At 46.2% G+C, this 22,674-nt stretch overlaps 1 protein-coding gene across 5 annotated transcripts in view; it reads left to right on the forward strand.

Moving 5' to 3' along the window:
* The window catches only part of LOC117348929 (semaphorin-3F-like), a 216,932-nt gene that overhangs the window by 75,417 nt on the left and 118,841 nt on the right, over positions 1 to 22,674 (forward strand). Inside the window, exon 1 of one of the 5 annotated variants that reach the window (XM_033921630.1) lies at positions 3,832 to 3,923. The exons of 3 other annotated variants lie outside the window; for them this stretch is intronic. Coding sequence is in view for 1 of the 2 variants with exons in the window: in XM_033921601.1 (XP_033777492.1) it covers positions 4,179 to 4,199 (21 nt within the window). In the remaining variant the exon portion in view is untranslated. Of the gene's footprint in view, positions 1 to 3,831; positions 3,924 to 4,139; positions 4,200 to 22,674 lie in introns of those variants that run through there. One more of the 5 variants, XM_033921601.1, reaches the window with a different exon arrangement.

Below are 22,674 nucleotides of genomic sequence, written 5' to 3' on the forward strand. Positions count from 1 at the left end.
AGGCTTCAATGCTAAAAAATGTAAGGTAATGCACCTGGGAAAGAGAAACCCGCACAGAACTTACATACTAAATGGTGAGACCTTGGCCAGGACCACGACGGAACATGATCTAGGGGTGATCATTAGTGATGACATGAAGGTTGCAAATCAAGTGGAGAAGGCTTCCTCCAGGGCAAGGCAAGTGATGGGTTGTATCCGTAGAGGTTTTGTCAGCAGGAGACCTGAAGTCATGATGCCGCTATACAGGTCCATGGTGAGGCCTCATTTGGAATACTGTGTTCAATTCTGGAGACCACACTACCGGAAAGATGTGCTGAGAATCGAGTCGGTTCAGCGTATGGCCACTAGGATGGTCTTGGGGCTCAAGTATCTCACGTATGAAGAAAGACTGAATAAAATACGGCTGTACTCACTTGAGGAACGAAGAGAGAGGGGAGACATGATTGAAACATTTAAGTATATCACGGGCCGTATCGAGTCGGAAGAAGATATCTTCTACCTCAAGGGACCCTCGACCACCAGGGGGCATCCGCTGAAAATCAGGGGAGGGAAGTTCCATAGCGACTACAGAAAATACTTCTTCACTGAAAGAGTAGTGGATCATTGGAACAAACTCCCACTGCAGGTGATTGAGGCCAACAGCGTGTCAGATTTTAAGAGAAAATGGGATATTCACATGGGATCCCTAAGGGAGTAAAATCAGGGGGGCGGGTATTTGGAATGGGCAGACCTGGTGGGCTATAGCCCTTTTCTGCCGTCTTTTTCTTTGTTTCTATGTTTCTACCTGATTACTATTCAATGTATTGTAAATCGTTTTGGGTGAATCGCTTCATGAAAAGGCAATTAATAAATCTTAATAATAAATAAATAAGCATTATTCTGTGAATACATGCGTTTCTTACATTTACGTGCATTTTACAATTAGGTATACATATAGGCGAAGTATGGATAGAGCGTGGGTGGGACTCACACTTCGTGTATAACATTTGTCTGGCATTTAGACACAAGCACTTATGCCAGCTTTATCGAAACATAAAAACGAAGGCAGATAAAGACCATATGGCCCATCTAGTCTGCCTAACTATGCTTTCTACTATCCCGTCCACTCCCTTAGAGATTCAATGTACTTGTCTCAAGCTTTCTTGAATTCAAATACGGTATACTCTTCATCTCCACTACCTCCACTGGGAGGCCGTTCCAAGCATTCAGCACCCCTTTCATGAAAAAAATCTTTTCTGAGGTTACTTCTGAATCTATCCCCTTTCACCTTCCTCTTGTGCCCCCTCATTCCTGAGCTTCCTTTCAATTGAAAGAGACTCGCCTCATGCGCATTTATGTCACATAGGCATTTAAACATTTTTTCTGTTTTGTTTTAAACATCTCTATCATATCTCCCCTCTCCCACCTTTCCTCTATATAACTGCTCACACCTAAAATATAGACATGAATTTCACCAGTTATGCTAGTATCCTGTATAATATAAGCATCTACTTCCGTTTATAGAATACCTCCTTTGAAACTTATCTTGCCCTTTTAAGGTCAGGCCTACTGGAGTATATGCAAAAGAGAGAGAATCTAGTTTCAAGTTTAATATATTACATTACATTAGAGATTTCTATTCCGCCATTGCCTTGCGGTTCAAGGCGAATTACAAAAGAATTACAAAAAAACGTTTTACAGGAAGATATCTGGTAATTTCTAGAGGAGATAGAGAGTAGATGAGGTTGCTTTGGGGAATCGGGAAGGTATTAGAAAGTGGGAAGGAGCAAGTGGTATTATGTCGTTTGCATGAATTTCTTGAAAAGTAGAGTCTTATATATTTGATATACTGCCCTAGAATTAATACCTTCAGAGTGATGTATATAAACTTAAACAGAGAAAATTACATAAAACCACAGGTGAGGAAAAGGAAAGAAAGGAACTATGGAAATTATAGGACAGGAAAAGGGAGAGGTCTAGAAAGCCAAAGGGAATGATCCAAGGCCATGCCAAAAAAGATAATCTATTATAAAATTTGATGGATCAATATTGATATCAAATCATGTGTTCACTGGAAGTCAGTGGAAGCATAATTGGCTTTATCTGTATAATTTAAAAACATTGAACTGCCATATAAATGTGGCCCTGATTACACAGAAAATGACAGCAAATAAGGACCATATTACTCTTTCCAGTCTGCTCATCCCTCAGAGGGACGAGGCAGAGACAGACCTAAGAGCTGTCTGCATAACTAGTTTAAATGAAATGGATAATGCTGATTGAGTCAGCCCATTACATGCATATTCAGCACTGCCACCTGTAAAGATACTTGAAGGGTATTAACGTAGAACAAAATCTTTTCCAGAGAAAGGAAAATGGTAAAACCAGAGGACATAATTTGAGGTTGAGGGGTGGTAGATTCAAAGGCAATGTTAGGAAATTCTACTTTACGGAGAGGGTGGTGGATGCCTGGAATGCGCTCCCGAGAGAGGTGGTGGAGAGGAAAACGGTGACTGAGTTCAAAGAAGCGTGGGATGAACACAGATGATCTAGAATCAGAAAATAATAGTAAATATTGAACTAAGGCCAGTTCTGGGCAGACTTGCACGGTCTATGTTAGAGAGTTGCACGGGGATAGAAATCCCACCCATCCCCGCCCTTCCCCGCCAGGATCCTCTCCGTCCCCACCCGTCCCCGTCAGGATCCTTTCCATCCCCACAAGAAATTACCTCCATCCCCACCCTTCCCCATAAAAAGCAGTAATTACTTCTGACAGGATCATCAATTCCACAGTTTCTTTTGTGTTTACGTTTTTGTTTTCCTTCTGGAATCTCTTTGGTGGAACCTTTTTTTGTTTTCTGTTCAGGTAATTAACTTATAAAGCCCGACTTTTACTAAGGCTGACGTGTCCATTATATTATATGAACGAACCCTGCTTCCAAAGCCTTCCATCCCCGTGGGAGTCCCGTTGGCTGGAGGGGGGTCCCCGTGGGAGTCCCGTGGGTTAGGGGGGATTCCCGCGGGACCCGCGGTATTCCCACGATCCCTGTTCCTGTGCAGTCCTCTAGTCTGTGTCTGTATATGGCCATTTGGGGGAGGATGGGCTGGAGAGGACTTCAATGGCTGGGAGGGTGTAGATGGGCTGGAGTAGGTTTTAATGGAGATTTCAGCAGTTGGAACCCAAGCACAGTACCGGGTAGAGCTTTGGATTCTTGCCCAGAAATAGCTAAGAAGAAAAAATTTAAATTGAATCAGGTTGGGCAGACTGGATGGATCATTCGGGTCTTTATCTGCTGTCATCTACTATGTTACTATGATAGTGGCTTTGAATACATGGATTAATCAGTGATTGCGCTAGCTGAAAATCCAGCTCAGAGAGTGTATGTTTAGCTGTAGTAGTCCAATTTATTGAGGTCAGAAGTAAGGGCTTTGGTCCACTCCTGGTAGAAGGCTTTTTACAATACAAGGCATGGCCAGGTGGCTAGGGAAAGAATGTGCAAAGGGCAATTGACCATACTGGAAATCTGACTCAGTTTTAGGTAGCAACTTAGGATGAGTGTGGAGAGCCATCCTATTTCTGGAAAAACTTGTGTAGAGTAGAGAGCTGCACGGGAATGGGGTTTGTGCAAATAATGTGGAACCTGCAGGATTCCTGTGAATATGGAAGAAGTTCCACAGAATTCCTGTGGGAATGGAAAAAGTTATCGTGCCACCTTGGGAATCCCACAGGAATGTAGTCAAAATCGCTGGTGACTCCAGAATGAGGCTTGGAATGCAGGGAGAGAGGCAATTGAAGCACCAGAATGAGGCTTGGAATACCTAGAGAGGCAGCTAGAATGCCATACTAAGGCTTGGAATACTCTTTGGTTCAATACAGGTGGCTGTTGGGGTTGGGAGGAAATAGAGAGCTGCGAGCAAGTAAATAATTATGTTGACTCCTGCAGGTACAGGTGGAAATTTATCTGGTGAAGTTTTCTGATGGACAAGTTGGGATGGGATGGGAGTGGGAATCATATCTTTCTTGGCCAATGAAAAGCTGAGATTTATAGTCCATTGGTCTCACCTGCATTTTAGAAGGGTTTTCACTGCTGGAGGATATACGTACATAAGGAAGGCCCTCTTTTCAATTCAGGAAGTTATCTGAGGTTGGTTGTGTTCCTATTTTTGAATAGAACTGAGGGACCTTCCTCTTAAGAGGGATGCAAATAGATCTATTGCAGGTATCCTCCACTCATGAAAACTTCTGGCTTTTGCCACCTCTCTGTCTAGGGATTTGTGGTTGTAAAACTTAGATTGTCTGCTAGGATGTTGTCCTTTTTTGTCAAATAAGTGGTTCTGAAGATGGCCCAGTTCTTCATTTGATAATTTCCTAACACAGGAAGTATGATCTTGTTCATCTCTGCTTATTCAGGTAATGGCTATCTGATTGTTTTTGAACTTGTATAATTTTGTTGTCCAGCCAATTTCTCTAATAATAGGTTTAAGGGGTACCTATAAACTGAAGATCTTTCTTCATTGGTGTTGTGCTGTTTTAATATACTTGTCTAAGTCAGTATCCGGCAAACTTTCTCAAGTCGCGGCACACTAAAGGTAGTGGCCATGGCTCGAGGCACCTGGAGGTGGGTGGATATCTTCGTGATGACATCACGTGCATGCGTGACATCATCATGTCGATATCCGCGTGTGTGTGAAGGCTCTCCAGGCGGGCCCTGAGATGCCAGTGGGGGTGCCAGAAGGGAAGAGGGCCAAAGAGAAGGATAGGTGCTGGCGCCCACTAATTGCCTACAGGTTGTGCCTCTTGCTTTGAGAGGCATGTCCTGTAGGCAGTCAGCTGGCGCCGGCGCCTCTCCTCCTCCCCAGAATACCGCGGCACACCTGAAATCTCAGGAGGCACAAAGTTTAAGATACACTGGTCTAAGTATATTGTAGAATTTTTTTTCTGTTAACCACTTTGAAAAATGTTTCTCTGGGAAAGTGGTATATAAACTTTTACAACTGAATGAATAAGCAAATGAATAAATGTGAGCATTCCATATTGCTCTTGGCTCTAGGAAATTTATCTGGTGAAGTTTCAACTGGCCTGATCGTAGGCCCTGGGTGTGGAGCCCTCGCTTGAATACATCCATTGTAAAGACAATGTGAGGTACTGAAATTTGGAAGGGGATCTCCCTAGTCTCGTGGTCGTCATTGCTTCATTGCCTCAAGGCTGCCAACAGGTCAGGTTTATAGGATAATCCTGAGAAAGATCTGAAAGACCTAAAAGACCTGAGAAAGACGAAAAAGGCATGCTCATTTTTTCATGCGCATTCAATAGATACATTCTGAAAACTTGACCTGTTGGCAGTCCCTTTATTTATTTACTGGGATTTGTCATTCGCCTTTATAAAGAGATTCAGCCAAGGTGGTATACCGCAGATACAGTTTAACATAAAACTTACAATTTTGTTAAAGCATAATAGTAGTAAAATGATCAAATATAAGCACAAATGCAGTCAGGGGTCCTTTTACTAAGGTGTGCTAACCGATTTAGGCCCAGATTCACTAACCTGCCCGATCGGGCCCGATCCAGGTAGGTCTGACAAATTCAAGAATGAAAAATATGCAGATGGGGGCGATCGGAGGAATGCGATCCGCGTGCATGCGCAGACATTCTGCATGCCCGTCCAAGACACAACCTTTTTTTTTTTTTAACTTAAAACTTTTTTTCTTAGTTTTTATCCCTGCAAGGCCGTGGTTAAAACCACAGGGCGGGGAAGGGCAGGAGAACGGCGATGCGGAAGGAGAGATTCGTGGAAGATCGAGGCAGAGCAGGGCGGCATTCGGGGTGAGCAGGCAGGAGAGATTGCAGGGCAGAGAGCAAGACTTCCAGTTGGAAAGACGTTTTCGACTGGTCCCCAGCAGTCGCTTCTTTAGGTAATCGGTCAGCCCAGTTGGATCTGAAATTTGGTGTTTTGAATCGCGTTTCAGCTTACTTTGCATGCGTTTCACCTCATTTGAATGCACGGATTCGAAGCGGATCGCAGGAGAGGTAAGTGAATCAGGCTGGAGGGAAATTTGATAGTAAAGGGGTCGCAAACCGATTGGTACACAATCGGTTTGCTTTGTGAATCTAGCCCTTAGTGTGTGCTAAATGCTAAGGCGTCCAAATAACATAATGGATGCCATAGCATTTAGCGCACACTAAATCAGTTAGCACACCTTAATAAAAAGACCCCTCAATGAGGTAAACTTGGAGATGGAAAATTTAAACATATTAACATATGGTGGCAGATAAAGACCTGTACGGTCCATCCAGTCTGCCCAACAAGATAAACGCATAGCATAAGGTATTCTACATATGCATACTTGATTTGTCCTTGGCATTTTCAGAGCACAGACCATAAAGTCTGCCTGGCACTGGCTTATCTGTTCAGCCACAATCAGGGCACAGACCATAGAATAGTTGTTTTTGTAAACTGCTTTATCCCAGGACAAGCAGGCAGCATATTCTTGACCGATGGGTGATGGCACCGACGGAGCCCCGGTACGGACAATTTTAGAGTGATTGCACTCTAAGAACTTGGAAAGTTCTAGCAGGCCGCACCGCGCACGCGCGAGTGCCTTCCCGCCCGACGGAGGCGCGCGGTCCCCAGTTTCTTAGTTTCCGCGGAGCTAAGAAGTCGCACTTTTCAACGGCTGTTGAAAAGATTTTTTTCCTGACACCTTCCCGCTCGCGAAACCCTTTTGGAAATTACATTTCCTATTTTTCTTTTATTATTTTCTTTTAAAAAAAAAACAAAAAAACAGGTTTTTTCTTTTTTCTTTTTTTCGTCGGTTTTGCCCCGGCGGGGCCTGCTGCCACCATCGAGGCCTCGGCCTTCGATTTGGCAGAAGCCGTTTTTCCTTTCATGCCCCCCCAGCCAGGTTTTAAAAAGTGCCAGCGGTGTGCACAGCCTATCTCTCTTACGGACCCGCACAATTGGTGCTTACAGTGCCTGGGTCCAGAGCATCAGGCTTCTACCTGCACCCGCTGTGCTACTTTGAAAAAACGTACATTAAAAAACCGACAAATCCAACAACGTTTGCTTTTCGGTACCGATATGTCTGACCCTGCGACATCGACACCGGCATCGGCACCACCTCAGTCGGCACCCACTTCGTCGGCGCCGCGCAACACCGCGCCGGCGTCGCAACAGCTCCTTCCTGCTCTCTTAGCACCGAGCCTTACGGTCCCGGTCCGGTCTGAGCCATCGGTACCGGCAGTGGAGCAGCCTCTTTTGTCGGCGTCCACTTTGTCGGTACCGGTCCACTCCGCTTCATCGGCCTCGATGCCAGTCCTCACACCGGAACCGAGAGCTCATCATCAGGCTGTTCAGACTGCGGCACCGTTACAGCCTGTAACATCTCCCGGTACCGTGTCTATGAGGTCGGGTAAGTCGGCACACAAATCCCGACACCTGGAACCTTCCACTCCGGAGTCTCGAGACCGTAGCTCCCATATTAGGGACCCTGATCTGAGGGGTGACTCCGAAGAGCCTTTTCTTTCTGAGGGTGAGTGTTCCTCGGATGAGGATGATCCTACTGCCCCTGATCCATCCTCCAAACAAGATTCTACATCTTTCACTTCCTTCCTGAAAGATATGTGTGAATCTCTGTCTATTCCTTTGGAGGCTGAGTCTAAAAAATCCAAAGCCTTCCTTGATGCACTAGATTTTGACCAGCCTCCAAAGGAATTTCTCAAACTACCCCTCCATGACATCTTGAGGGAAACCTTTTATAAGAATCTGGAGACTCCTTTGACCATTCCAGGAGCCCCTCGTAAATTAGATTCTTTATATAAAGTAATTCCTATCCCTGGATTTGATAAGCCGTAGCTTCCACATGAATCTCTTCTTGTAGAATCTACGCTTAAAAAGTCTGCAGGAGCTAGTGTATACGCTTCTGTCCCTCCTGGCAGAGAAGGTAAAGCCATGGACAAGTTTGGTAAATGATTATACCAGAATGCAATGCTAGCTAATAGATCTGGTAATTATGCTTTTCATTTTTCTTTCTATCTCAAGCATCTTCTTACCACCATGGCTTCTTTTGAAAAGTACCTTCCTGAACGAAAATGACCAGCTTTTCATCAATGCTCGTCTTCTCTCTTTCAACTCCGTAAGTTTATGGTTCGATCAATTTATGACACATTCGAACTTACCACCAGAGCGACGGCCATGTCTGTGGCTATGCGCCGCCTTGCTTGGCTCAGAGTGTCGGAGCTTGATGTCAACCATCAAGATCGGTTGGCTAATGCTCCATGCCTGGGGGATGAACTCTTTGGGGACTCCATGGACTCTACCACCCAAAAGCTATCCGCCCATGAGACTAGATGGGATACTCTGCTAAAAACCAAGAAGAAGACTCCACCGGCGCGGCCTTTCAGACAACAGTCGGCCTATCAACGCCGTTATGTGGCTCGTCCCTTGCCATCAGCTGCCCAACAATCTAGGCGTCAACGTCAGCAACAACGACAACCTCCTAGGCCAGCACAGCAGCAACAGGTGAAGCCTCCTCCACCACAAAAGTCTACCCAGCCCTTTTGACGTGGTTCTCCAGGGCATAGCCAGTATTCCACCATCTGCCCATCTTCCTCGACCCATAGGAGGACGTCTTACTTGTTACATCAGCCGTTGGGAGTTCATCACATCGGATCAGTGGGTCCTCAACATCATCCGCCACGGCTATTCTCTCAACTTTCAGACACTTCCTGCCCAAAGTCTGCCAAGAGAGTCTGCTTTGAACACTCCTCAGTCTTCCCTCCTTCTTCAGGAGGTTCAATCCCTCCTCCTTCTGAACGCCATAGAGGAAGTTCCTCTAGATCAAAAGGGGCAGGGATTCTACTCCCGTTACTTTCTAGTCCCCAAAAAAACAGGAGATCTCAGACCCATTCTAGATCTTCGCGATCTCAACAAATGCTTGGTCAAAGAGAAATTCAGGATGCTTTCTCTGGCCACTCTTTACCCTCTTCTCAATCAAGGTGACTGGCTATGCTCCCTCGATCTCAAAGAGGCATATACTCACATACCGATCAATCTGACCTCCAGACAGTACCTCCGCTTCATGATCAATCATTGTCATTACCAATACAAGGTGCTGCCCTTCGGTCTTGCCTCCTCTCCGAGAGTGTTCACCAAATGTCTGATTGTGGTGGCTGCCTTTCTACGCTCTCACCACCTTCAGGTCTTTCCTTACTTGGACGATTGGTTAATCAAGGCCAATTCGTCTCAGACAGTACTTCTGGCCACCAACCAAACCATCCTGTTTCTACGACTTCTGGGGTTCGAGATCAATCTACCCAAATCTCATCTTATCCCCACTCAGAGACTTCAATTCATTGGAGCGGTGCTGGACACAGTCCTCATGAGAGCGTTCCTGCCGTCCAACCGTCTTCAAACTCTTCAATCTCTATGTCAGCAGGTACTCCCACAAAGTTCCATCTCTGCCAAACAAATGATGATACTCTTGGGTCACATGGCCTCCACAGTTCATGTCACACCCTTTGCACGTCTTCACCTGCGCACTCCTCAATGGACCCTAGCTAACCAGTGGTCCCAAGCGACGGATCCTTGCTCACGACACATATCTGTGATATCATCTCTTCGTCAGTCTCTACAATGGTGGTTGATATCCTCGAATCTCTCCAGAGGTCTTCTGTTCCATCTACCTCCTCATCAACTTGTCATCACCACCGACGCCTCCCCTTATGCCTGGGGAGCTCATTTAAACGAATTCCAAACTCAAGGACTTTGGACAGCCCAGGAAATGAAGCATCACATCAATTTCCTGGAACTCAGAGCGATGTTTTATGCCCTCAAGGCCTTCCAACATCTTCTCTTTCCTCAGGTCCTCCTGCTGTGCACAGACAATCAAGTTGCGATGTACTACATCAACAAGCTGGGTGGGACAGGCTCTCGCCTCTTGTGCCAGGAAGCCCAGAAGATTTGGACTTGGGCCACAGATCACCAACTATTCCTGAAAGCTATCTACATTCAGGGAGAACAGAATTCCTTAGCGGACAAGCTCAGCAGAATTCTCCAGCCTCACGAGTGGACTCTCGATCCTTTAACTCTACAGTCCATCTTCGCTCAGTGGGGCACTCCTCAGATAGACCTCTTTGCAGCTCCTCACAATCACCAGCTGCCCCTATTCTGCTCCAGACTCTACTCTCCTCACCGTCTGGCAGCGGATGCTTTTCTCCTCGATTGGTCCAATCTGTTCCTGTACGCTTTCCCTCCTCTGCCTCTCATGTTAAGAACATTATTCAAGCTCAAGAGGGAACAAGCCACCATGATTCTGATTGCTCCACGGTGGCCCAGGCAACATTGGTTCTCCCTTCTACTTCAACTCAGTTCCAGGGAACCTTTTCTTCTTCCACTGTTTCCTTCTCTGCTTACACAACATCAGGAGACCCTTCTGCATCCCAACCTTCAGTCTCTGCACCTGACAGCTTGGTTTCTCTCGGGCTGACTTCTCATGATACTATTTTGTCTCAGCCCGTTCGTTCCATTCTGGATGCCTCCAGGAAACCGGCCACTCTGCAATGTTACCATCAGAAGTGGACACGGTTTTCTTCCTGGTGTCTTCTTCATCATCATGATCCCACTTCCCTTGCAGTGGAGACCTTGTTGGATTATCTTCTTTCTTTGTCTGACTTTGGCCTCAAGTCTACTTCCATCAGAGTCCACCTCAGCGCTATTGCTGCTTTTCATGAGCCAGTTTATGGAAAACTTCTCTCGGCTCATCCCTTGGTGTCCAGATTCATGCAGGGTCTTTTCAATGTGAAACCACCTCTCAAAGCCCCTCCTGTAATTTGGGATCTCAATGTGGTTCTTTCCGCCTTAATGAAGCCTCCATTTGAACCTTTGGCTACAGCTCCTTTCAAATTTCTCACTTGGAAGGTACTTTTCCTTATTGCTCTTACCTCTGCCAGGAGGGTCAGTGAGCTCCATGCACTAGTTGCTGATCCACCTTTCACAGTCTTTCATCATGACAAAGTGGTTCTGCGTACACATCCAAAGTTTCTCCCTAAGGTTATCTCTGAATTCCATCTCAACCAATCTATTGTTCTGCCTGTCTTCTTTCCGAAACCTCACTCTCATTCTGGAGAACAGGCTCTGCATACTTTGGACTGTAAGCGGGCTTTGGCTTACTATTTAGACCGTACTAAGCCCCACAGATCATCACCCCAACTCTTTCTGTCCTTTGATCCGAATAAATTGGGACATCCTGTTTCTAAACGCACGCTGTCAAATTGGCTTGCAGCGTGCATTTCATTCTGTTATGCTCAGGCCGGACTGACACTGGAAGGCTCTGTCACGGCCCATAGAGTTCGAGCTATGGCAGCATCTGTAGCTTTCCTCCGTTCTACTCCTATTGAGGAAATCTGCAAGGCTGCTACTTGGTCCTCAGTTCATACTTTTACATCTCATTATTGTCTGGATGCTTTCTCCAGACGGGATGGACACTTCGACCAATCTGTTTTGCAAAATTTGTTTTCCTAATGGCCAACCTTCCCTCCATCCCTCTTTTTGTTAGCTTGGAGGTCACCCATCAGTCAAGAATATGCTGCCTGCTTGTCCTGGGATAAAGCACAGTTACTTACCGTAACAGGTGTTATCCAGGGACAGCAGGCAGATATTCTTGCGTCCCACCCACCTCCCCGGGTTGGCTTCTTAGCTGGCTTATCTTAACTGGGGACCGCGCGCCTCCGTCGGGCGGGAAGGCACTCGCGTGTGCGCGGTGCGGCCTGCTAGAACTTTCCAAGTTCTTAGAGTGCAATCACTCTAAAATTGTCCGTACCGGGGCTCCGTCGGTGCCGTCACCCATCAGTCAAGAATATCTGCCTGCTGTCCCTGGATAACACCTATTACGGTAAGTAACTGTGCTTTGTCCTATCTGCTAGTTAAAGGGTGACCTGTCAAAAGCGTAGCATAGCGACTTTGGCGCCAGACTTTGGCGCGCTGACAGTCCTGCGGTGACATTTGCATGCAGGATATATGCGCGCCGCTTCTTCCACTGCTATTAATCCTTTCCGTTAGCGCTGTGAGAGGGGGTGTGGCGGGAACCCCCCAGTACATTTACAAGTCCTCGTGCTCCTGTTGGGGGGAGGGGTGTGTGGGGGAATCCCCCCACTACACTGAAAACTCCCGAACAGGTGAACGGAAGTTTCCAGTGTACTTGGGGGGTCTCCCCTAAACTCCACCCCCCAACGGGAGCGCGAGGACTTGTAAATGTACTTGGAAGGTTTCCCCCCTCACAGCGCTAACGGAAAGGCTTAAAAGCGGTGGAAGCGGCGGCATGCATATGTCCTGCGCGCAAATATCACCTCAGGATTGTAGGCATGCCAAAGCCCGGCACGCTTTTGATGGTGTACCAGTTAAAGAGGTGTATCAAGCAACAATAAACATATCATAAACATAAGTCTACCCACCACTGGCTTTGCTTCTCAATTTCTGATGTTGCCATCTAATCATCGCTAAGCTTATTTGTTTCCATGCCTTCCACACAGGATTCCTTTATGTTTATCCTATACATTTTTGAATTCCGTTACTGTGTTCATGTCCACCACCTCCCACGGGAGGGCATTCTAGGCATCTACCACCCTCTCCATGAAAAAGTTCTTCCTGACGTTATTTCTCAGTCAGCCCCCCTGCAACCTAAATTCACATTCTTTAATTCTACCGCCTTCCTTCCTCTGGAAAAGGTTTGTTTGCCTAATAATATATCTCAAATATTTGAATGTCAGTATCATATCACCCCTGTTTCTCCTTTCCTCCAGGCTGTACATCTTCAGGTCATCAAGTCTCACCTCATATATAAGAACATAAGAAATGCCCTCACCGAATCAGACCTTTGGTCCATCCAGTCCAGTGACCCACACACGCGAGGCCAATCTAGGTGTTCCTTGATGGAGACCTAGGTGTTCCCTTATGATGACCATATTTAGCCGTATCCCTCAATGTGATTTGCAAGGAGGTGCGCATCCAACTTGCACTTGAATCCCATAATGGAGGTTTCCATCACAATCTCCTCCGGGAGAGCATTCCAAACGTCCACTACTCGCTGTGTGAAACAGAACTTCCTGACATTCATCCTGGGCCTGTCGCCTCTCAATTTCAGCCCGTGCCCTCTTGTCCGAGTCTCATTTGACAACGTGAATAACGATGCTTCTTGCTCTATTTTGTCGAGTCCTTTTAGTATTTTGAAAGTCTCTATCATATCCCCTCGCAGTCTTCTCTTCTCAAGGGTGAACAAGCTCAGTTTTCCGAGGTGTTCTTTGTAGTTCAAATTTCCCATACCTTTTATTAGCTTCGTGGCTCGCCTCTGCACCCTCTCCAGCAGGGTTATATCCTTCTTTAGGTGAGGAGACCAGTGTTGGACACAGTACTCCAGGTGTGGTCTGACCATTGCTTGTGGTGCAAACCGGCATATCATTTTCATTGTTTTTCTCTGATCTGTTTCAAGTCTTTTTACATCCTTAGCAAGATATGACCTCCAAAACTGAACACAGTACTCCAAGTGGGGCATCACCAGCGACTTGTACAGGGGCATGAACCCTCTTTTCTTCTGCTGTCTATACAGCCCAGCATCCTTGTCACATTTTTCATCACAGTGAGATCCTTAGACACCATCACCCCAAGGTCCCTCCCTTGAATTGTGATTATCAATCTCTCTCCTCAGTGGTGTAGTAAGAGGGGTGTGATCTGCCCCGGGTGCTATTATGATAGGGACGAGGCACCCATCCACCCCTCCGACTGCCCCCCCCCCCCCACTGCTGCCTGTGTTCTACGCTTCCTTTCCCTGTACCTCTGTAATGTTCCTAGAGGTGAGCAGCAACCCTAACCTGCTGTTGCACCTGTGTGGTCTCTCCCTCTGATATCACTTCCTGGACCCACGTTTAGGAAGTGATGTCAGAGGGAGAGCCCACACAGGCGCGACAGCAGATTAGGGGTTGCTGCTCGCTGCTAGGAACGTTACAGAGGTACGGGGGAAAGAAAGCGGCATGTGCACGCAACAGTGGGGGGGGGAGCAAAGGGAAGGAGGTGTAGGGGGGGTCAGAGAAGAGGGCAGGGGAGAGGCGCCACCACCCCGGGCGCCTCTCACTCTCGCTACGCCACTGTCTCTCCTATCTCCTACATCTCCTTTGGATTTTTGCACCCCAAGTATTTCACTCTGCACTTCTTTGCATTAAATTTTAACTGCCTGACCTTTCTTCTGATTTTCAGAGATCTCTTCTCATGGTTCTCATATTAAACCTAGTAATCGGATTAGCATGATGCAGTATCAGATATATACACGTTTAACAGCACTATAGAACTATCATATAACAGAAATATGATATCTGTCAATACAATGCAAATGATACTGATATAGCGTGGAAGAAAATTCAAATAACACAGATATGATACAATGTCAGCAGAAAACCAATGAAACACCTAATGGTACACATTAGAACAGACACGGGCAACTCCGGTCCTCGAGGACCGGAATCCATTCGGGTTTTCAGGATTTCCCCAATGAATATGCACTACTTTCAATGCATATTCATTGGGGAAATCCTGAAAACCCGATTGGATTCCGGCCCTCGAGGACCGGAGTTGCCCACCCCTGCATTAGAACCTTCAAATAACATAGATGTGATGTTAAGGCTGTTTGTACAATACAGGGAAATATCTTACTATGCAGCTGAGGGGGCAAGTATAGTTGAGATATATAGATGGGTAGTACAAAATCAATTGGGATAAATAGATGGACGGCTAAACCGAAGATAAACTGTATGTAGAGTCCAATAAGATATGAGGAAATGGTCTTAAGTTGCAGAGTTTGCAGCAAGCTAGCCAGATACTGTGTGAATGGCTAGTCAGTTACCACATGTATTAAAGGTTTGGGAGGAGAGATAGTCTTGAGTTAGATGTAGCTCCTCTAGGTGTGCCTTCTAGAGTGTGAGAGCTACTCCTGGGGGAGGTATCACAATGTATAATTTAATTTGATAAGATGACAGCACTGTTCCCTCTAAGCCAGGGGTAGGGAACTCCGGTCCGCGAGAGCCTTATTCCAGTCGGGTTTTCAGGATTTCCCCAATGAATATGCATGACATCTATTTGCATGCACTGCTTTCAATGCATATTCATTGGGGAAATCCTGAAAACCCGACTGGAGTACGGCTCTCGAGGACCGGAGTTCCCTACCCCTGCTCTAAGCTGTGCGGGAGTACTCCAACTGCATTGTTGCCAGTGGGGGTGGGGGAACTTCAATATAGAGAATGACACGGGGACAAATTTGCTCCCATCCCTGCAGGAACTCAATTTCCTCATCCCGTCCCTGCGAGTTTTGTCGCTGTTCCTGTCCCTGCCCCATTCCTGTAAGCTCTGCCTTAACTACACAAGTCTCAGACACTTATGATTTTAAAGTGTTTGAGGCTTGTGCAGATGAGGACAGAGCTTGCAGGAATGGGGCAGGAACAGGAAAAGAACTCACGGGGACGGGAAAAAAAATCTGTCCCCATATCATTCTCTACTTCAATATTGTGTCCCTCACTATAAAAAATGTGATAGTGAAACAGCACCCCCACTGGCAGGACTGTAGATGTTGCCGTTGAAGCCTACTCCAGCCTATCCAAATCCATTTTGTCATTTGTGGGACACAGACCGCAAAAGTCTACCTAGCACTGTCATCACATTCCAATTACTGGAGTTGCCATCAAAGCTCTCTTCAGCCCATCCTAAACAGAATTATCTTATCTTTATTGGCACTTGATACACCTCCAAAATGGCCTATAAGGCGTCTAAGTGATTTACATCGAGAACAGAAAAGCAAATATATATAATAATCATATGTGGACAATTGATACAGGTCAGTAATAATACATTAAAAAAATAATACATACACACACACACACACACAAAAATAGGTTACACAAGGTGAATATTGATAGTATGGCTACGTTCGGGTTAGTACCATGAAAACAAAAGGGTTTTGAGCATTTTCTTGAATTCCTGCAGGGTGGGCATATTTCTGATGTGCAGGGGAGGGTCATTCCAGAGTTTGGGACTGGCGTAGTGGAAGGCGAGAGCTGGGAAGAAGAAAGATGGATCTCAGACAGGGGAGGTAGTGCAAGCAGGTTGTTAGCATAGCATAATGATAGAAAGCAGTTTTCCTTGTACCTGCTGTGGCTCCATGGGATCTATCTCCATCCCCGACCAGTCCCCGTGAATTCTGTCCCTGTCCCATCCCTGCCCTCATCTGCTTAAGCCTCGAACTCTTTAAAATCATAATGGGGGACATAGGGAATGATCAGTCTGTTATGATGGGGCAGAAGAGGAATGTGATTTGTAGGCCAGAGTTAATAGTGATGTGACCAGATAGAGGGAACCTAAGTAAAGGAGTAATGTGATCAAAGTGGTATACTAAGTGATTGAAGGAGCCTTTTGACGGAAGTCAGAGGGAGTCTAGCATATAAGGAATTACAGTAATTTATTAAAGACATGACTAAAACATGGATGACAGAATGTAGGATGACTGGGAGTAGAAGAGGTTGTATGGATGTGATGCACTTTAGCACAAGAAAAGAGGAACGAATGACTGCGTTGATTTGTGGTTTGAAGCTAATACCAAGAATCTTAACTGTGTCGGAAAACTTGAGAGGATGGCCATCAATAAATGGTGGTGAGGGTGAGTGGCAGAGTGTTAGAGAGAAACAGATACATTCACATTTAGAGGGATTCAAGGCAAGGAGATTTTCCTTAAGCCATAGTTCAGTTGACTGGAGAAAATTGCAGGATCTGAGAACTGAGAGAAAATCTGTATGTTATCAGCATAACAAAAAGTAAGGCTTCCGTGGTCTTGAATTACAGTAAGTAGAGGAGCGAGGAAAATGTTGAATAGTAGAGGGGTATGGATGGATCCCTGGGGAACCCCTGAGATCAGATGCATTGTTTTGGTATTGAAAATAATTTAGTCGGTTCTCAGAGAGAGGTAGCTTGCGAACAAGGTAGGCGGTGAACAAGTGCATGTTTCCAGAGTGTGGGAAACACTTCTTCTGTGAGGCTACAATGGAAGAGAGGAAGTAGAAGTGGGACCAGCTTTTTTTTTTTTTTTTTACAAGAAAAGCTGGCCATAGATCTGTAAAAGGAGCGGAGGGGTTCATGGACATGATGGTGTGAGTGATATCAGAGGCCTCTGGTAAATTAAAGGAGGTCCAATGAGAAGGACAATGTTGCATAGTAGGTGAAGGAGGACTGTGGGAGAGAGAGGGTTTGGGGCTGGTGATGCTAAGAGAGATGCAAAGTGATGTGATCTTATGTTCCCAGACTTGTGCATGAGAATTTAAAGGAAGGAGAAGGGGATCATAGTCAGGACTGGTTGGAAATTTAGGTGAGAAAGCATGGAATAGGGCAGGGGTAGGCAATTCCGGTCCTCGAGAGCCGGAGCCCGGTCAGGTTTTCAGGATATCCACAATAAATATGCATGAGATAGATTTGCATCTCAAGGAGGCAGTGCATGCAAATCCATATTGTGGATATCCTGAAAACCTGATCTGGCTCCTGCTCTTGAGGACCGGAATTGCCTACCCCTGGAATAGGGAAAAGAGTGTGTATGGATGGTTCAAGGCTCGAGAGAGATGCAGGGGAAAATACTCTCTCTGTGCATTCTGGTTGTTCTGTGCTTCCTCCAGATGCATTTGGCCCTAAGGGTGTAAGATTTCAGGAGTCGAAGAGAGGGTGAGTACAAAGGAGCTTTCTTGAGGGGAATCTTAGTTTCTGACCTGATGGGGGCAAACTTGGCGATAATATTTTTGAGGCACGAGAGGAGACCCTCACCCTTACTGAGACAGTGTCAGAGGGAGGGAGAAATCCCTGAGAGTGGTGGTGATAAGAACAACTGGGTTATCACGACATATGGGGCACAGACCATACAAGTCTACCAAGCATTGACCTTAGTTTTTCACAGCCGGAGTTGTCATCTAAGCACCACTCAACATATCAACACTCATGCAGCCATATTTTGGGGTTTTTAAAATACCACTTATTTTCTAATTAGAGATCCTCCATATTTATCCAACGCCTTTTTGAATTCTGTCACCATCTTTGTCTCAATTACCTCCCCTCAGGAGGGCATTCCAGACATTATTTCATTTGATTTATTAACATTTATAAACCGCTTTATTCCAAAGCAGGATACAAAACAAAATATCAAAACAAGTATCACAAAACAAAATAGAGCTTCATATGAAAGTCCAAGCCAACCTTTCTGTGAAAAAAAAAAATTCCTTACAGTATACAATATATATACACACACACACACAAACTCTATAAATAAATAAATAAATAATTAGAACATCTTATTTCTCCCATAGTCCTAGTAAATTTATCTAGTGAAGTTTCTCCAGTGCCAATGCACTGTATATCAACATTTGGGTGGCTAACAATACTAAGGCCTTGCCACTGGCATTATGCCTCCAAGCACAACTAGGGCTTCTAGAATAGACTGGATCTCCATCTCCATTGGTGATGATGACTTTGGTGTAGGGACAGGGAACTAAGACAGATGACAATACAGAGCCCTTCTAATCTTCCTGTTCAGTGCATCCTCCAATAATGTTAATCCCAAGACCAAAAAGCTTGAAGGGGGGAGTTGCATTGTCCTTTTAGGTCACATGAAATACTATATATCAGTAGCTGGAGCCTAGGCCCTTAGACACTGTTGCATCCCACATCATATTGCTGAGGATAAGCAATTCTCTCTGCAGGTGTGGTTGTGAGGTAAAATGGTAGTAGCCATAAATTTCCTGCTCCCAGTATCAGGCATCCACAGGGACCAATTCTGATTCTTCTTTGCCTTTGTTTAATACAGTGCATTGGTAACCCCCAGTACTGGTACCCAATCACTGTAATCCCTCGATGCTTTTGGGTGGAACTTTGTTGGTGGTTAGTCTCAACAGTATCTACCAATATATTCCTGATGTTGATGTGTCTCCAGCACCTGATTCAGTTCCAGAGTCCCATAAAGTTAATGTCTCTGATGCCAAAACACTTGGACTATCCTTGCACTCTTGACATCCACATAGACCCCCCCCCCAAGTGTAATCCTTGGTAGATGGCACAACTAAGGACTTTATGTTTGATCCCGAGGCACAACAAGCACAGGCTCTGGGTGTTTGTGTTGGACATTGCACTTCCAAAGCTTTTTTGAAGCTGCCAGAGGGCTATCGTTTCTGCAATATAGGTCAAAAATAGTCATAGTTTAATTAAATGAATGACAAGCTATACCACACTGTGCACACTGGAGATGGTGCAGATTGTGGTCATGCAAAACATTTAAGAAGATAGCTGAGAAACCTGTCTAGAGTTTTCTAACAGGGAAAGAGAAAAAAGTTGAAGTGACACTCATGAAGTCACAAAAAAGGTAAGAGAAGAGAAGACCTCCCGCATGCATTGAGAAATAAAACTGAAGTGTGCCCATACAATATCGTAGACTGCGGGAATGGCCGTGCATGTGTTGTTCACCAGTGGGGTTACCATATGGCTTCAGAGAAAGGAGGACGGATTGAAACATCCAGGTTTTACTGCCGTTGCTTTCGATGGAAGTAAAACCTGGATATCTCAATCCGTCTTCCTTTTTCTGGAGCCATAAGGTAACCCTATTCACTAGTCCTGAAAGCCTTTAGCTTTGACAGCTAGTTACCATAATAGTCTTCTGTCTCTGACTTCACTGAATGACATGCATTTTCTCTGCTTGCCCTTGAAAGCACCAGCACACTTGGGGCCACACATACTACCGTATTTTCACGCATATAACGCGCATACGTATATAACACGCATATGCGTATAGCGCGCGGGTCCAAACCATTTGTATAAAAATTTTTTTATATAGCACGCACACGTGTATACTGCACAAGCTGCTATAACCTCCTCCCGCCACTCCCGCTTACTCCCTCTTCTGGCCTGCGAACTGACATCCTCCCCCCCGCTCGCGTCACCCCTCCTCCCCCGCGATCCTACATCTCCCCCAGCACCGCAAAGACATCGGTCGCTTACCCGATTGGGCACCGGCACCAGCACCAATGCACAGGACGTGCCAGTGCCAGTGCCCAGAGATCCTCCCTCGTTGGGCTGGGCTGGGCGGTGCAAGGGAGATCCTCCCTCTTCCCTGTGCTGGGCTGGACTGGGCTTTGAGCATTTGCGCATGCTCAAAGCCTTCTGATCTCGCTCTCTCCAAGATTCTCAGATTCAGAATCTCGGAGAGAGCGAGACCAGAAGGCTTTGAGCATGCGCAAATGCTCAAAGCCCAGTCCAGCCCGGCACAGGGAAGTGGGAGGATCTCCCTCGCACCGCCCAGCCCAGCCCAGCCCAATGAGGGAGGATCTTCGGGCACTGGCACTGGCACATCCTGTGCATTGGTGCTAGTGCCGGTGCCCAATCAGGTAAGCGACCGATGTCTTTGCGGTGCTGGGTGGGATATAGGATCGCGGGGGAGGGGGGTGACGCGAGCCGTGGGGGAGGATGCCGGATCGCAGTGAAAAAAAAAAATTTGTATAACGCGCTCACACATATAACGCGCATGGTTATACTCAGTTTGTAAAATCATGTATAATGCGCGCGTTATATGCGTGAAAATACGGTAAGTCTTTCCCCTATAGATACAAAAGGAGAGGAAGGCCTGTTATGTGTATGTTGGGTTGCTTGGCTTCTTGCCTTGCTTCTAGGCTCTGCTGACTGACCAGTAAAGGCATGCATATGCACACGTATGCATGTTAGGCAAAGCTGGGGGGAGGATGGTGGAGCAGGAGAAAGGAGGTATGTTACGCCAGCATTCTGGTATCTGCCCCTTCCTGAGGAGTGCCAGGGGACCTGCAATTGACACCTTCAGCACTAACAATGGGCAGCAGGCCCTTCAGCCTGCACATGCTGCATTATCTATGGCTCTTACTTGTTCACACCTTCTTTATCTCCAGCGCTGATGTTATGATTCAGGAATGCAGCAAGGAAGCAAAACACCTCAGATGCCCCCCCCTTCATCTTCAGCACTCTTCTCTCTCCTGGCATAGGCAATGTCTTTGTCTTCTATGGCACGTCTCCCTTGATTTGGGCTACGTCCAAATCTCAGCGGCCTGGGTGACAAAGGCTATATACTCTGTGGCTTTCATGTGACGTGAGCTATTCCAGCATCTTGGGGGGAGTTTTCTGTAATTTCACACTACACGTTTTGGGGCCTGGCATTTTCCTCTTGCTCCTCTGGCTTGGTGAAAATCAGCCTCTGCCGGGCTATCTTACCATGTGCTGTGCTCATTCACAGCTCTGCAGGATTTTCCCCTCTGTTTTATACCCTTATACCACCTTACTCAATCCCTGACATTGCAGCAGCAGTCTTCAGCTGCAAACTCTGCAGCCATGGGCCACTAAAAGGGCGATTCTTCTATAGCCAGGCACTTACAGTTGCGTGCCACTTCCACATGCAAATGTAAAGAAAACTGGCAACACACTTAAGTGGCAGGATGTGCGTAAGTGGCATAGAATGTAAATCCAAGGTGAGTGTTCACAAGGGAGGAACATGGGTAGGACTGCCACGTAGGTACACAACTTATACAAGTACCTGTTTCCCTGAAAATAAGACCTATCCAGAAAATAAGCCCTAGTTAAGATTGACCCCCGAAGCCCACCTCCCCGAATGTCCCCGACACTTCCTGACTCCAACCCTGACACTAGTGCTGCCTGATTTGCTGAAAAAATCGGACTCGTATATTCAGCAACCCCCCACCCCTGCTGTCTTAGGAGGCCTCGGAGCGAAGGCGGGAGGGTCGGTGGGGTGGTGCTGCACAGGGGGATAGGTGAGAAAGGAGGAATGATGCTGCACATGAGTGGGGGTGGGGGGGGAGAAAGGAAAGAGGAAGAATTGGGCGGAGGAGAGGAATCATTGTTGAACATGAAAAAAAATAAGACATCCCCAAAAATAAGCCCTAGTGCGTTTTCGGACCCAAAATTAAGACACTGTCTTATTTTCAGGGAAACACGGTATTCAATGTATCGTAAACTGCTTTGGGTGAGTCTCTTCATTAAAAACTAGATCCAAACCCTCCCCCCACACACACACACACTTACTTTTACTAAGTAGCGGTAGAGGTTTCTACCGTGGCCCAGAGTGCTAAATGGTCTGATGTTCATAGAATTTCCTATGAGCGTCGGAGAAGCATCGGAGCATTTAGCACTCCAGGCCACGGTACCTGGAGCTTAGTAAAAGAGGGCCAAATAAATACAGTAATCTACACATGTCCCTTCCACAGTTGTACCAGGTTCATGGATGCATAACTGTGGGCTTATAGGGCCAGATTCAATAAATGGTGGCTAGATTAGGCACCGCTAGGCATTCTAATTGCAAATGCTTAGCGACGCCTAACCTAAATCCATGTGTAACTGAAAACAATTTTTTAATTGGTTAAATGGTATGGTAATTGAGAACATCATTGAAAACTCATTGAGTGTGGCGCAGGGGTTAAAACTACAGCCTCAGCCCCCTGAGGTTGTGGGTTCAAACCCACACTGCTCTTTGTGACCCTGGGCAAGTCACTTAATCCCCCCATGGCCCCAGGTACATCAGATAGATTGTGAGCCCGCCGGGACGGACGGAAAAATGCTTGAGTACCTGAATAAATTCATGTTAACCGTTCTGAGCTCCCCTGGG

This window comes from Geotrypetes seraphini, chromosome 1 (assembly GCF_902459505.1).
Source record: "Geotrypetes seraphini chromosome 1, aGeoSer1.1, whole genome shotgun sequence".
Taxonomy (NCBI): domain Eukaryota; kingdom Metazoa; phylum Chordata; class Amphibia; order Gymnophiona; family Dermophiidae; genus Geotrypetes; species Geotrypetes seraphini.